The 14,836-nt window shown below is 47.9% G+C and overlaps 1 protein-coding gene across 1 annotated transcript; it reads left to right on the forward strand.

Moving 5' to 3' along the window:
- Positions 1-9,806: 9,806 nt before the first annotated feature.
- On the forward strand, positions 9,807-14,280 carry LOC126037581 (electroneutral sodium bicarbonate exchanger 1-like; the record flags this gene model as incomplete). The annotated part of the gene is made up of 8 exons (XM_049797976.1): positions 9,807-9,875; positions 10,488-10,738; positions 11,567-11,636; positions 12,180-12,353; positions 12,453-12,590; positions 13,069-13,169; positions 13,691-13,795; positions 14,066-14,280. Coding segments are annotated over 7 exons (891 nt in total), but the record flags the coding sequence as incomplete, so codon positions are not given.
- Positions 14,281-14,836: the final 556 nt, after the last annotated feature.

Genomic DNA, 14,836 nt, shown 5'->3' on the forward strand with positions numbered 1-14,836 from the left:
CGTATCTGCCAGACATGGATGATGTGATGGGGTTTTTTTGTTGTGTTTTTTTGTTTTTTGTTTTTGGTGTTTTTTTGTCCAATTGCTGCCAAGGCTTGCCATCCCGGTGCACTTAGTTGTCTTGTAGAAGTTAAGGTACCGCTGCCCCACAATAAATCCAGCAGCGGCTGTAAGTCTGTATTTGTAATACCACAACAAGGTTGAATCCACTGTAGGTCTCCGTTTAAATCTTTCTCCCTCTTTTTGTTTTTGAGCAATCCAGGCTTGCTTAATAACTTGGGATGCCATTTTCCTTAATAAGCTGAACAAGGTAAAGCTATTACAATAGTTAAAATCACAGTAACTACAATAATGCCCATAATTCTTTGAGCCAACCCGTTACCCCTAATGACCCAGACCATGAGGAAAATGAACCATCTATACATTCTTGTGCCATCTTGCTCCACGAACTCAGCCCAGCAATCGGTAGGTGCCAGCTTTCCGTGGGCGTCCCCACAGAGGCAACGATGGCCTCACTGTACACCAGCCCGATGCTCTTCGGAAAATCCCGGTATTTATACATTTGCAGAGGAACGGGTTTTAGCACACGTGGCCAGCGGGTGCCAAAAGTCCGCCTCGGTTGCAATCTATGACGCATGCGCTCGCTGGCCAGGCGCGCTGCACGAGTCATAGCCATCTTGTCTATTGGTTCATGGGCTTTACGATACAGTTGCGATGCACAGAGAATCTTGACCTGTTATGTTAGCCAAGGTGACCTATACATTAGTTTTTGGCTGAGGTAGTATTCATATTGCCACATCATCTATGATGCTCCAGATGATGATGGTCATGCAAATCGAACAGGAGTCCATCGTGGGCCTGTATCTGTGGAAACACAATCAACCTCGTTCCCAGGTTAATAATGGAAATAGACCTTACCCCTAATTTTGGCTTTAACTAACTTTTACCCCACACTGTCTTCCCGTAATCACACTATGTTTAATCAAATTATGCTTTACACACTTTTTACCTAAAGCAGGTTCTATATACAATAAGGCACGCTGTTCTGAAAACCTCTCTGAAGGACTCCGTGTCCACTAGTAATACTCTATTAGTTAGAATCTGTCAGATCAGTGGCTCCAGCACCTGCCGGTGCCGTGCCAGTCGCCATTGGAACAATTCCGGGTCCAGCATCAGTGCGAAGCCATGGCTTGTCCCACTTAGCGAGGATCTCCCAGTAAGTTTTACTTCTGCTGATCTGCACCATTTCCTGGATTCTGGGTCCTTAGACATTACCATGATTCCTGTACTTTGTTGCGTCCTTTCTGCCTGTAAAAGAACATGACGCACTACCATTGGTGGGTCTTTGCGATCACCTGTCAATCTAAGATAATTTAGCACAAATAAGGCTTTGGCCAATCGTTCCTCTGGGAGTAAGCCCTGGGTTCCCCCCCTTTTGTTTTTGCAGCATGTTCTTTTAGGGTTTGGTTGGCCCATTCGACAATAGCCTGTCCTGTGGGAAGATGTGGAATACCGGTACCGTGGTGAATTCCCCACAAATTACAAAATCGAGCAAATCGTGTAGAACCATAGGCTGGGCCGTTGTCCATCTTAATTTCTTGAGGCACACCCAGTACTGCAAAAGAAGCGTGAAGATGTCATTCAATATGTAAGGCCTTTTCTCCAGTTCGTGCCGTGGCCCACATGGCAGCAGGATAGGTATCAATACACACATGCACAGAACGCTTTGCACCAAACCACATGACATGGGTGAAATCCATTTGCCACAACTGCAATGGCAAAAGACCTCGTCGGTTAACCCCACAGCCCAAGCCGAGCCCTTCCTTTTGACAATCAGGGCATGCTTTAACGATACCTTGGGCATCAGTAAGTGGTAAGTCAAATTGCTTTGCTAACATCCTAGCGGGTTGGTGCAAGAACGCATGCGATTGCCGTGCTTTGTTGAAAACGATTCCCTGGAGGAGGCTCCCGTGGCGCTGCAACCAATTGGTCAACTCTGTCATTTCCCGTTTCTCATCTGCACAGTGTTCTCATACCCAAGAGTTCTACCAGAGGGGTCATATTGCCATTAGTGATACCGCAAAGATTCCGCACCCACTGGATATCTCCCACAAGCTTCTGGACATCATGTAACATTGAAATTTCTCATGTTATTTGAACCTTCTGAGGTTTAACATTGCTAGCATTTATGTGCCACCCCAAATACTTCCAAGGTGCTGCCTTTTGCACCTTTTCAGGAGTGATTATTACTCCGCGATGGCTTAAGATGTCCTGCAATTGAGTTAAAATCTCATCCTGTGGCAAGTTACTGAGGTAACTGCTTTCTTACAGGCTCTGATGCCCAGGCCACATACACCTGACGCATCGTGGGGGAATTGCGCATTCATTGCGGTAACACGACCCAATGGTATCTCTTATAGGGTTCTGCCTTGTTAATCGATGGTACCGAAAAGGCGAACCGTTCAGCGCCATCTGGGTGCAATCTTTTAGATTTATAATTAACAAATCCCATTCTTCTGGAAGCATAACTGGAGATGGCAAACCTGGCTGCAGGGCTCCCATACTGTGCGTCACCACATTCACAGCTCTGAGATCATGTAACAGTCTCCGCTTCCCACTTTTCTTGGGAATGGTAAATATTGATGTATTCCATGGACTAGTAGAAGGAACAACTTGTCCCGCTCTCAACTGGTCCTCAACTAACCCTTGTATTTTTAGTAGCCTTTCAGAATTTAGCAGCTACTGATCAATCCAAACAGGTTCATCTGTTTTCCAGTTAATTTTCAGAATCGGCTACCCCTCAGTGACCGCTCCTAAAAAGGATGCGTCACTAACATTGCCTTCATTTGGCTCAATAAATCATGGCGTACGAGGCCAAACAATTCAGTTGGGGTAGTCATGACATACGGACACGTCGTAATGTGTTCACCATCGGGGAACACAAATGTAATCGGTAGCTGACTTACTAAGGTGGCTTGTGTGCCCCCTATCCCTGCAATACCAAAGTTTGGATTGATCGATGGCCATGATGGAGGCCAAATGCATTGTGAAATAATCATAACATCAGCACCTGTATTGATTGTCATCGGTTTCTTGACAACAACTCCATCGGGCCCTTCCAATTGCACTACCTTTTCTGGTTTACCTCTTGTTGTGTCCATGGCAAAGTATACCTGCGGTTTCCCTGTGGAGCCGAATCCACCATCTCCACGTTGTACTTCACCTGGGTTCGGAACACACGACCTGAATGGAACTAATTGTGCTATTCTGGTACCTTTAGGAATAGAAACAGGAGGGATTAAAACATGAATCATAATTTTCACAGTCCCACAATAATCTGCATCAATAAGCCCTGGGAGCACCAGAATTCCTTCTAGAGCTGTTGAAGATTGCCCCATTAAAAATGCACTAAGTCCAAACCCCAATGGTCCCTTTATGTTGACTGCGGTTTCCACATCCACTCTGGAGCTTCCTGTGGTGGCGGATCTGGTGGTTGCGAGGCTGCCTGAGGGCTGGCAGCTCAAGCCCCTTGCATTCGTGTCGTCGCGCGAGGGGCCTTCGCAGTCGGTGTAAAGTTTCCCTTCTTCCTGTATTCTTGGTGGTATGGTTATCTTTCTTACACTTGTTGCAGCACTTACTGTTAACAGTACCTGTACATTTGCTCCTAATGTGTCCACGTTTGCCACAGTTAGAACACTTGACCAAGGGTGTCTCACTGGCCTTGTGTTTCTTTGTAGCTCCTTGGAGAGCTGTGGCAGCATAGGCTACTTTCTGTGAGTCCACTGATCGATCCGTGTATTCTATCATATCAACGATGTCTGCATTTTTCGGCAAATTACACAATGCTTTGCGTGTGTTTTCAGTAGCATTTTCAAAAGCGAGTATTTTGAACATGTTTTCTTTCATGCCCTCGTTCATGTCAGGGTGGTCATAAATTGTATTCTCCTGTTTCACCTGGGTAAAAGCATGGCTGTACATATTGTCTGGTACGGTAAGAAAAGCTTGATACGCCAAGATCTGTGATAGATGATGAACCTCAGTGACACATTGTAACTGAGCGTTCCCTGATGCGAAGGGTCCAGTACCCATCGGCATCTGCGTGGTACTCCCCATAGGGGATCTGTTTGTTGTCGTGATGTTGCTTGTTCCCTATCACAGAGCTTCTCCCACTGCCAGAAAAACACTAACATTCGGGCGGGTGTCAAAATCAACTGTGCTAGCTGTTTAATATCTTGAGGTATCAGCGTATCAGCAGAAAAAATGAATTGCAGTATTTGGTGAGTTAACGCAGATTTGATTCCGTACTGACTCTCAGCATTCCTTAATTTCTCAATGACCTTCCAGTCAAACACCTCCCATTTTTTCTGTCCATTTGATGCAATAACTGGGAATGCTTAGAGCATAGTCCCTTCTATAATGGCATCTGTTATTACACCCCTCCAATGTCTCTGCCTTTCTTCTGCAGCGGCTATTACAGGCGGCTCCGCGTCTGTCACGGGTGCGGTTGGTTTCCCTGTCTCTTTTCCCCATTTCCTTTAACAATTCTAACATTGTCTCTTTTTGTTCTATTATTAGAGTAGCCAAGTCCTTGTTTGCATTATTTGAATCAGGGTGTATGCTAGGTATAATTTGTTCATGTTGAACGGTGGTATCTGAGGGCTGGGTTTTCGTAGGCAGATTTTTACTCACTCCCTGATTCTGTAGGGTTTCCTTTAATCGTACGGTTAGGGAGGCTTGGGAACTGTCGGATGGCTGATTAATATCGGCAGTCCCAGGGAGTGGAGCAGAAGTCAAGGGCGCGAGAGTAGGCGAACAAGCTCCAAAAAGTCTCTCTCGCTGCATTATGTTTTTCTCCCCGCTTTTCCCTTTCGCTTGCGGTTGGAGAGAGAGAGCAGCAAAAGCAGACGCAGACGCTTTACGATCTGCTTTCATTTCTTACAGAGTTGTCTTAATCAATTTCCATAAAGTTACAAGATCTTTAACTTCTTTAGACCCGTCACTAATTTCATCCCATAGGGAGGTTCCGATAGCATTCCAGGTACTAAGCTCAGAAGCTGTACCCACACTAATTGAAAGGTTTCTGTCCTTGCTTCATTAGTTTTTTAGCTGATTTATCATCATCAGTTACCATATCCCATAATACGTCTCCTAATGTACGCCATTCACTCTCCTTAAATAATAAATCCGGATTCTTAAAGCATCCCTTAACGCGACCCAGCGCGACTAACCCCGAAATTTGCTTAATGCAGTTTACTCCCCGCTTTTCTAAAAAGCACTGTAATAATTTTAGGGCTACCTCTTGATCCATTGCCGGCCGGCTTCTTGATACTCCTGGGTGCTACCTTGATTAAGGCACCTCGGTTAAAAAGTCTTTGCAGCCTTTTTCCAGTAGCCCTCACTGACGGCGAACCCCTTTTGGACGGTCCAGGCACGAGAGTTAACACACCAACCAAGACGATCAGCGTTCGGTTAATCTTTTGCCCCCCGGTCGCTGCTACCGGTGCTTCTCAGTGTCCGTCGCTCCAATTCCCCTTTCTTCGGTCCCCGTTCGGGCGCCATTTGTTGGAGCGGCGGAGGAATGCACATAAGTCGACCCAATATGAGTGATAGAAGTGATTCAACTTTATTTGCACGGATAGCTCATATTTATACAGTTTGCGATAATTATGCCTACTAGTCCTAATATGATTGGTACATTGCTAATGTTTATTCATTACTAAAACACACCCACTTGTGGTTGGCAGCTACGCGTGTTCAGTAACTTTCTCATGAGAACTTCTTCAAAAGTTACTTGTGAAGTTATGCCAAGGTCACACCGTCCCTGTCTTTCTCCTGATAACAGCGAGACCAGCTGTTGTTTTCCTCCCAATATCAGTAAAGCCAGCTATTTTCAGCCAAGGCCTAGTCTTGTTGCTCAAACTGACATTCTTTCACACAGAACTCTGCTCGCACAACTTTTCCACAGGCCCATGTCCTTTTTCAGCAAGCCACTTCCCAACAAAAGGTATTCCTAGAAAAAGTTTCCCGTTTATAAAGCAGGAGTTTGTTGGGGCTGAATTACAGTTCCTTTGTAACTGAATTGGGTCAATATTCCGAAAAAGGGGAATATGTTTATTTTTGAAACAGGTCAATACTTGCATGTGTTGTGCTGGCAAGGAGGAGGCTTCTTAAATGTAGAACTTGTTAAATTTAAAAGCACACCTCCACTCTCCATAGTATTGCTTCTATGTTAATTCAGGGTTAAGATATTCGTTCACTTCAGTTTCTGTGAATCTGTTAGGGCAGCGTGCTCTAAGGTGATGGGAGGGAGCAGGGGGAAGAAGGGGAGGAGGAAAAGCAAAATATCTGCAACCTGCTCTTCCATGACTCCTGCAAACTGTAATGTTTTTTTTTTTTTTCACAAGCCTGAAAACTGTACTTGGCAGTGGGATTGTGGCTATCTTGTTAATATTCTTCCTTCCTTTCTTGTTTTGGCCTCTCCAGGAAGCGATTCGAGTAATCCTTGGAAATCTTGATGATTTACATCCATTTTCTACAGACCACTATCTTTCTGTGTACCCTTTCTTTCCTACTTGTAAAAGAAAAGGTCCAATGACTTGTATCTGTTGGGCATTGCTTAATTTGACATTCCTGCCTAGTAGTGCGCAGATCTTTAGCTGGAGTACGACTCCTCTGAGCTTCGCAGTTTTACATTAGCTGAAGATCCTCCTCAGTTGTTGCCTTCACCAGAGAACTGATGTATGTAAAAAGAATGTTTTGCAGTGTTTTCAGATGGCCACCCCTGCGTTCCAAATCAGATTTAGCCAGAGAAAACGAACGTGCATATATAAAGTCCCAGGAAGCCCACGTAATGCGATTGCAAGGAAAGCTAGTGCGTTGTTTCAAAAGGTTAATAAAACGTAAAGCGCTCCTTACAGGCGCAGCAGCCTTGGCCCTCTAGTAGAGAAGACCGCAGTAGTTTTCTTGTAAGGTACATTAGGATTAAGTATTGTAGTTGCTGTAGTGTAAAGGGTTACGGAGAAGTTACTCTCCTGAGGCTGTTGTTGCAGAGAAAAGTAAGTTAGTGGAAGGAGAAGCCTCTTCAGTCCTAAGGTGCGTCAGTTTGTGAATCGGATCAGGCCCTTCGGCATCATCTCCTCCCGTGATTCCGAGTGCCCAGGAGTAATGAACACCCGCGTGTTTCCGCCTCCAAGGCATCCCCTTCCAGTCTCGGCAGACTGCGTTATTGCCACCCCTGGTCCTAGCAGGCAAGAACGAGATCATCCTCTTTCTCTGTCAGAAGCTGGTAGGTATGAGAGCAACTTATTCCTGTTGCTGCCAGGAAGAGAAAGTAGCCCAGAGCATCGTCAGACAGGAGGCACCCAAACAAAGGAAGCCTCGTTGTTGGTTTGCTTCGCTAAAGCGCAGCCAGTTTTGCCTGCGTGCTTGAGGAGGGTTTGATTCACGAGCTTGTATTTCTGGAACTGGGAAGTCCATCCACCTGCTCAGGCAGCACCGGGCCCTGCGGAGAACTGCAAGCTCAGAGGCCTGGCGTGAGGAGTTGTCCTGCAGTCTGTGTGTCGGGCTCCTCGCTGTAGCATACCTCTTAGTTAATCGCCAGCTGTGGGAGTCCTTGAAGCCAAACTCAAACGAACAATTTCATCCCTTAAAGGAACTGACTGTGTCATCTAGGCAAATCTTGGGCTTCATCTCTGGTCCTCAGGATGCAAATGGAGTAAAAGTATTCATGTTATCTGTTTCTTCCTGAGGTCAGAGGCACGTAAGAAGGCTGCTGCCTGGCATCACCCATTCGTGCATGCATGAGCTCCTAGGTGTGCGAACTGCACCCCCAGGAAGGAACATCTGTAACTGTGGCGTTTGTCATGTCAATTATCTTTTGTTCTCCCATTTTGAGGAGGACCGTGAAGTGAATGTAATGATGCTAGTCCTGTGAATCCTAGTCCTTTTCAGGTTTAAAAATAATTTTTAAAAGAATTACTTTTTAGTTAGGAAAGCTGATGAGGTTTTCTTCACAGGGTTGGGAGAGCCTGGCATGTTGTTTTTTGCGGGAAGATGTGAGGACTGAAGCCAGATGCAGTTAAGGAAACACAGTGCTATGAATGCAAGCAACTGATGGAAGAGTGTCACCTGGATGAGTGTTTCTTGTAATGTGTTACTAGCGTATGGTGTCTCCTCACATCTCATTTCTCCGCTGTGTAGTTCGATGTGTCACTTGTTCAGCTGCTGCTGCTCATTAAATATAAATCTCCATTGGCAGGAGCAGTTACAGGGTCGTGGATCTTGGACCAAGATCCTCAAAACCCCCTAGCTATGCGAGGTTTCCCTGCCGCACGTGCACTGCCTTTGTGTCCTGACGCTCTGTTTCTCCAGAAATGTCAGTATTTGCGTGGGGAGTTTCAAGGACCTGCCTGTGGACGCGACGGCCCCTACACCCCTGATGTATTCTTCTGGTGCTGCATCCTCTTCTTCGCCACCTTTGCCCTGTCAAGCTTCTTGAAGAAGTTTAAAACCAGCCGCTACTTTCCAACCAGAGTAAGTAGAAGGAGGTGGCCAGTGTCCAACTCCGCACTCGTTTCCCAAAATGGCTTTCCTGGAGCACTAAGCAGTATTTGCCCTGCCTTGGTCAAGCTGGGAAACGTTGGCCTTGCAGGCCAAGCTCTCCAAGAGCTTGGATGTCCCACACTCATTTCCATGAGTGCAAAATCATCGTAGCGTTTCCCACCTGCCTCGTGACCTGCCCCAGATTGAAGATTTTTGGGGTTTGATTTTTTTTTTATTTTTTTTCTTCTCCTCAGGTAGTAGGAAGTCAGGTTTCCCAAAGTTTTGGGGGTTGGGGTTTTCGGTTTGTTTTTTTTCCCCTACCTTCTGCGCATTATGTGCTCGAGTGGAAAGTAGATTCGAATGAGGAGCTTCCTTTTGAGGACTAAAGGATGCCTCAGTGCCTTGTTGCCATTGTAGCTGTGAGTGTAGCTGTAGTGGCAGACATGTGTTTTCTTATTTTTAATATTATTATTATTATTTTTAGATTTTGACTTAAACCAACCCTTGTTGGCCTAGTTAAGCTTTTTTTTATTGTCTGACCCCAGATCTCACAGGGACAAACACAGCAGCAGTATCTAAGCAAGGGATCAGGCTGCATGTGCTCAGAGGGGTGGTGGGATTTGGTTAAGCAGCCTTAATGTTGTGGATGTCTGCAACTCTTGCATCTCACCTTACGGCCCTGTTTGCCATGCCCCTCTCACCTCTGGTTTCTCGCCCCAGGTACGGTCCACAGTGAGCGACTTTGCTGTTTTCCTCACCATCGTCATCATGGTGCTCCTTGACTTTGTGGTTGGGATCCCATCGCCGAAGCTCCAGGTCCCCCATGCGTTCAAGGTAACGGGGTGTTTTGGCACGTGGGGGTGCCACAAGGTGATGCCGGGGCAGGGCAGGGCTGAGTCTGGAGGAGATGCTGGTGGTGTGACCATCTCCTCTTCCACCTCCAAGTGCCTTGCTTCCTCCTGGAAACGAGAAGATGGCCCCAAAACTAGATACCTACAGGGGAAGTATCTAGAGCTGCTTGCAAGGAGGAGACTGGCACTGCTGAAGCCCCCGGGAGAGGGGGACATGAAGCCAGGGCTGGGAGGTGCTCTGACGCAAGGAGGGAGGGGAAAATGAAAGCCAGTGGAGTGCCTGGGCTGGGAGACAATGCTGATGTGTGGGCTTTGTTGCAGCCTACCAGAGACGACCGCGGGTGGTTCATCAACCCCATAGGACCCAACCCTTGGTGGACGGTGTTGGCTGCGCTCGTCCCAGCTCTGCTCTGCACCATCTTGATATTCATGGACCAGCAGATCAGTGCCGTTATTGTGAACAGGAAGGAGCACAAGCTGAAGGTAAGGGCCTGCGAGAGATGACTCCAGCCCCTTCTGGGCTGCAGGTCTGGGGGGAAGCTCTTATTCCCGATGCTTTCTGAAGGCATTGGTTTGGGACAAGGTCAGGCTGCGTGGCAGGATGCTCTCCTGGATTAACGATGATGCAGGGAGCAAGTGACAGGGCAGTTCAGATGAGCAACCTTTTGGAGGAGCAAATTAATCTTGGAGCAATAGAGAACTGCGTTTTTGTTTTAAAATGGCAGCAGCAGCAGGTGTGGGGAATGAATTGTTTTGATGCGCTGCCAGGGATAACTCAGAGTCACACCTTCCTTGCAAGTGGTACAGTTTTCTTTGTGAGTGGAAAAAATGGTTTGGTGCTTTTGGGTTGTGGCTTGTTGTTTTTTGGAGAAGTATTTAATGCACAAGCTCTGCATATCCATTGTGTCTGAACTCCTGCCAGATTTTCATGCCAGGTGCTTGTGCAAAGCCTGCATACACCCTTGCTTATTTCCATTTCTTGTTTTGAATTCTGAAGAAGTTGACTTGTGCTCGAGCAGGGTTTGAGTCTGACTTGCGACGTTATCCTTGCTCTTGTGCTATGGGATGCTCTGTTTCTTGTTTTCCTGCCTGCAGAAAGGATGCGGGTACCACCTGGACCTTTTTGTGGTGGCCGTGATGCTCGGGGTGTGCTCTGTGATGGGGCTGCCCTGGTTTGTGGCTGCGACCGTCCTGTCCATCACCCACGTGAATAGCCTCAAAGTAGAGTCTGACTGCTCAGCTCCAGGAGAACAACCCAAGTTGCTGGGGATACGAGAGCAGAGAGTCACTGGCTTGCTGATCTTTGTGCTCATGGGCTGCTCTGTCTTCTTCACTTCCGTGTTAAAGGTGAGAGGAAAATGCAAACCACCCAACAACCGTGAGCTTGTTGGAGGTTACAGAAAAACAGTCCCCTCTCTGCAGGCCTGAGTAGTTAGTTGTGGAGCGGAGGAGGAGGAGGTGGTCCCAACCCTTGGGGCTTGACCAACGGTGGGAACCAGCCTCGGTTAGGTTTTGCAGCCCTTCAGGCCCCCATTTGGTGTGCTCGAGGCGAGCAAGCAACGCAACTGCTTGAATTTTTGGGTGTCTTTCAGGCCCACCCATGTTTATGGGTTACAGTTGAGCATATTCAGACGAGCACATCTGCTCTGTTTCAAACAGGCAGCCCTTTAGTGGCTGCAATTTGCTCCCCAAATGCCGCGGAGCAGCCGTTCCCAGGAGCTAAACACACTGAGGTCATCCCCGTGGGCTTCCTTGCACGTTCCTCCCACAAAGTAATCTCGTCTCTAGGCTAAAAGGAGGCCTGTGGCCTTTGCCTGTTGCCCCAAGAATAGGCAGAAGTGTTTCTTCTACCGCCAGAGAATGCGGCATAGGGTAGCACGGGTGAAATCGCCTATTTTCCTCCAACCTTTCTGGAAAATAGGATTATTCTGAGGAGAGGTAACTCCCAAGTTCAGCCTAAAGCAGAGCCTTAGCTCACTCGTGCGCACAAAATGGCAAAAAAATGGTTAATATCTGACCCATCTCTAAGCCTGAATGGAAGCTGGAAAGCTTCAAGCAATTTTAGGCAGTGCCTGTGGAAGAGGGTGGTAATACTGAAAATGCAATACAGAAAAAGAAACGATTGCATTCTTTCTTTTTTTTTCTTCCCCCCCCCCCCCCCCCCCCCCCCCCCCGTTTATACCAATGCCTGTGCTTTATGGCGTCTTTCTCTACATGGGTGTGTCATCGCTCAGAAGAATTCAGGTACGGACTCTTTTACAGCGTGCAGCATGTCGGCTCCCTGGTATTTTGTCTCTGTAGCAGCAGGGAAAAAAGCAGTGGCATGGGAAAAACTTCTCGCAGAGCAAGCAATGAAACTCTTTTGTGTAAGAAAGAGATTGGTGGAGGCACAGGAGGTAGATAGGGCTGGGAGGACCAGGCAAGTTCAGCGCTCTCTGTTGCAGGGTTTAGGGCAGGTCAGTGTTTGGTTACGTGAAAAGCGGGGGAATTTGGTGCAAAGGGAAGGCAGTTTCTACCACTGGTGGAAATCCTCGCGGGGGGATTCAGTGGGCCGAGAAATGCTAATAATGGAATGGCATGGAATAGTTGCCGTTTGGTGGGCAGCTCTCAGGGGCAAGCCGGTTGCTAGATGGAGCGAAGGGAAAATGGGTGCTGCTCCCAGGAGGAATGCGGTGGGATCCAGGAGTTCTGATGGCAAGCGAGATGCTGCAAAGTGCCTCCACGTCTCGAGAGGGCCAGCAACTTGCCGCAGTCCCAAGGTGGCAACCTTTCCCTTTTATTTCGCAGTTCTTTGATCGCTTGAAGCTGTTTTGGATGCCAGCGAAACACCAGCCGGATTTCATCTACCTGCGGCACGTGCCCTTGCGAAAGGTGCATTTCTTCACGGCGATCCAGCTGACCTGCCTCGTCCTGCTCTGGACCATCAAGGTGTCCCGTGCCGCCATCATCTTTCCCATGATGGTAAGAGCTGCCACCGCTCGGCAGCGGGGTGTTTGCAGCGTTGTTGTGAGAGGTGGCATCGTCTCTGAGCTCACCGCATCTTCCCTCTTATTCGTGAAGGTTTTGGCTCTCGTATTTGTCCGGAAAGCGATGGATTTCTGCTTCTCAAAGCGAGAGCTCAGCTTTCTGGATGACCTTATGCCAGAAAGGAAGAAGAAGTTGGACGATGCCAGAAATGAAGCTGGAGAAGAAGAAGAGGTAAGGCTTGCTGTGTCCTCGGGGCTGGACATCTCCGTGTGTCTGTGAGATTGCCTGTTTCTCTTACAGCTTGTCTGGAAATGTTGGGGGAAGATCAGCACTCAATCGAAATAGATCCCAATAGCCTGTAACTTTTGTAACCTTTGTTTCCTCAAGTAGCAGTGAGCTGAACGCTTGAATACAGGTGTAATTTTTAAAACGAGTCGTTTTTCACAAAGGTCATTATCATTATGATGATTATTATTAGATGCTGCTGCGGCTGCTGCTGCTGGCAAGACTTGCTCATAATCGTGTTTTGAACACACAGTCCCCCTGCCCCGAAATCTTTGGAGTGAACGGTTTCTCCCCTGCTGCACTAATACCTATAGCTGCCGAGGGGCAGAAGCGGAGGGCAGACTGCTAAGTTTGTGCTGGGCATTCAGCTTATCTCCACTTTGATCAAAGACAGAGAACGTGATTTGTCCCTTTTTTACATCAGGAGTCCAGGAGGGCCATGGAAGCTGCTGCTGCTGCAAGTTCAGTTCAGCTGAACGTGGGGAAGACCAGTAACGTGGATATCCCAAAGCAAAGCAGTGACGGGTAAAGCCCCACCAAGCGCCAGGACCCCCGGCAAGATTAGCTTGATGGTGTTTGGCAGAGTTTTCTCCACTTGCCTCTTTGTGGGGCATCCCACAGAAACCAGCAGGCAGCTTGGTGGGAAAATCGAATTCGGGGGCAGGGCTGCAGGAAGTGATTGCAAGGCTCTGACCGCAAGCAGAGTGGCTGCAGCACTCGCGTTTGATCCCCAGACCTTGCCTCATCAGTGCTTTTACGGTAGCTGGAGATCCTCATACTTAACACATGAGGAGTTGCAGGCGTGATCTGTACCAGCAGTGGCTTAGGAACCCGGACCGGGGCTAAGCCCCAGCAAGAGCCTTTGCACAGAGCTGTTGCTCTGCAGCTCCCGGGCTTGCCTCCCAAAACTCCTCATCCAGCAAAACCTCCCACACTTATGCAGAGCTTTGATTCTCGGGGCTCCGCTGTTCCTCTTGCTGATGCTAATGCCCTTGGTGGCATCAGTTCCCATAATCACGGATTGCTATGTAAAATATTTATTGCAGGACTGATCCTTCTGAGATTGTTATCCTGGATGAAATGTCACAAATGACCGTATGGAAGGCTCTCACTTTGAAGACAGAAACCCTTTGAATCCAGGGAGGAAAGAGGTAAAGGATTGCACGTGAACGTGACCGTGCTCCTCTGCAAGCGACGGCGCACACCTACGCTTTTCCCACGCTTTGGCCGGCAAGGCTGAGCAAACGGCCTGTCCCTGGGAACAGGCAGTGAGGACCGTGGCATGCAAACCAACTCCTCTCTGCTGGGGTGGTCCCCCAAACAGGGCTGAATCAGCAGCAGCTGGCAGGTCTTCCACTGATGATGCTCTCCCTCTTTTTCTCTTCCCTTCGCCTTTCCCCACTCCCGCTTTTCACGTTTAGGAATCTTGACTTTGAAGGAGAGGAGTGAGAGCGTGACTCGGGGATGTGCCAACGCAGACAGAGGGAGAAGGCGCTTTGTTTCAGTTGGAGGATTCCCATTAAAGCCATGCAGATGTTTTCAGTTATCCTTGGTGTGCTTCAGGCATTCAGTATCTCTAGACCAGCAAGCTGAGGTGAATGTCACAGTCAAGGGGAGTTTGGTGGTGTTCAGTCTGTGTGCGTACGTGCGTGTGGGGGTGTGGGTTTGTAGTGGTAGAGGGACTGCTATGGCTTTATCATTCAGTGCTCTTCTTTTAATACCTAATTCCTCCTCTTTTTTTTTCTCTTTTTTTCAAATGTAAACAGAGAATGTCCAAAATAATTTTCTGTTATATTTGATGCATTCTCCACTTTCTTCTTGATCACGACAGGGTTTTTGGTCTGGTTTGGGGTCCTGGCTTTAATTCACTCTTATGTCTCTTACTGGTACGAGAGGGATGCCCTCTGTGGCAGGGCAGCATAGAGAGCATCCGAGCAGTTGGCCTAAGGTGAAAGAAAAGCATTTGCTCCCTGCGCTCCAGTTTTACCTCTCTTGGTTGGTTTGGGTTTGCGTTTGTTTTTTTTGCTTTGGCTCTGCCATCAGCCTGGGAGCTGCAAAATGCAGAACTGCCACCTTCTTGTCCCCTGGCTGTAAACTGCATCTAAGGGAGCACTTCAGGTATTTGATTTTGCATACACCGTATGGTCACAGGAGCGGCCAGATGAGACCTGGGGCTCTGTGTCCCTGGGCTG

The sequence above is a fragment of the Accipiter gentilis genome, chromosome 4, assembly GCF_929443795.1.
Source record: "Accipiter gentilis chromosome 4, bAccGen1.1, whole genome shotgun sequence".
Classification (NCBI taxonomy): Eukaryota; Metazoa; Chordata; class Aves; order Accipitriformes; family Accipitridae; genus Astur; species Astur gentilis.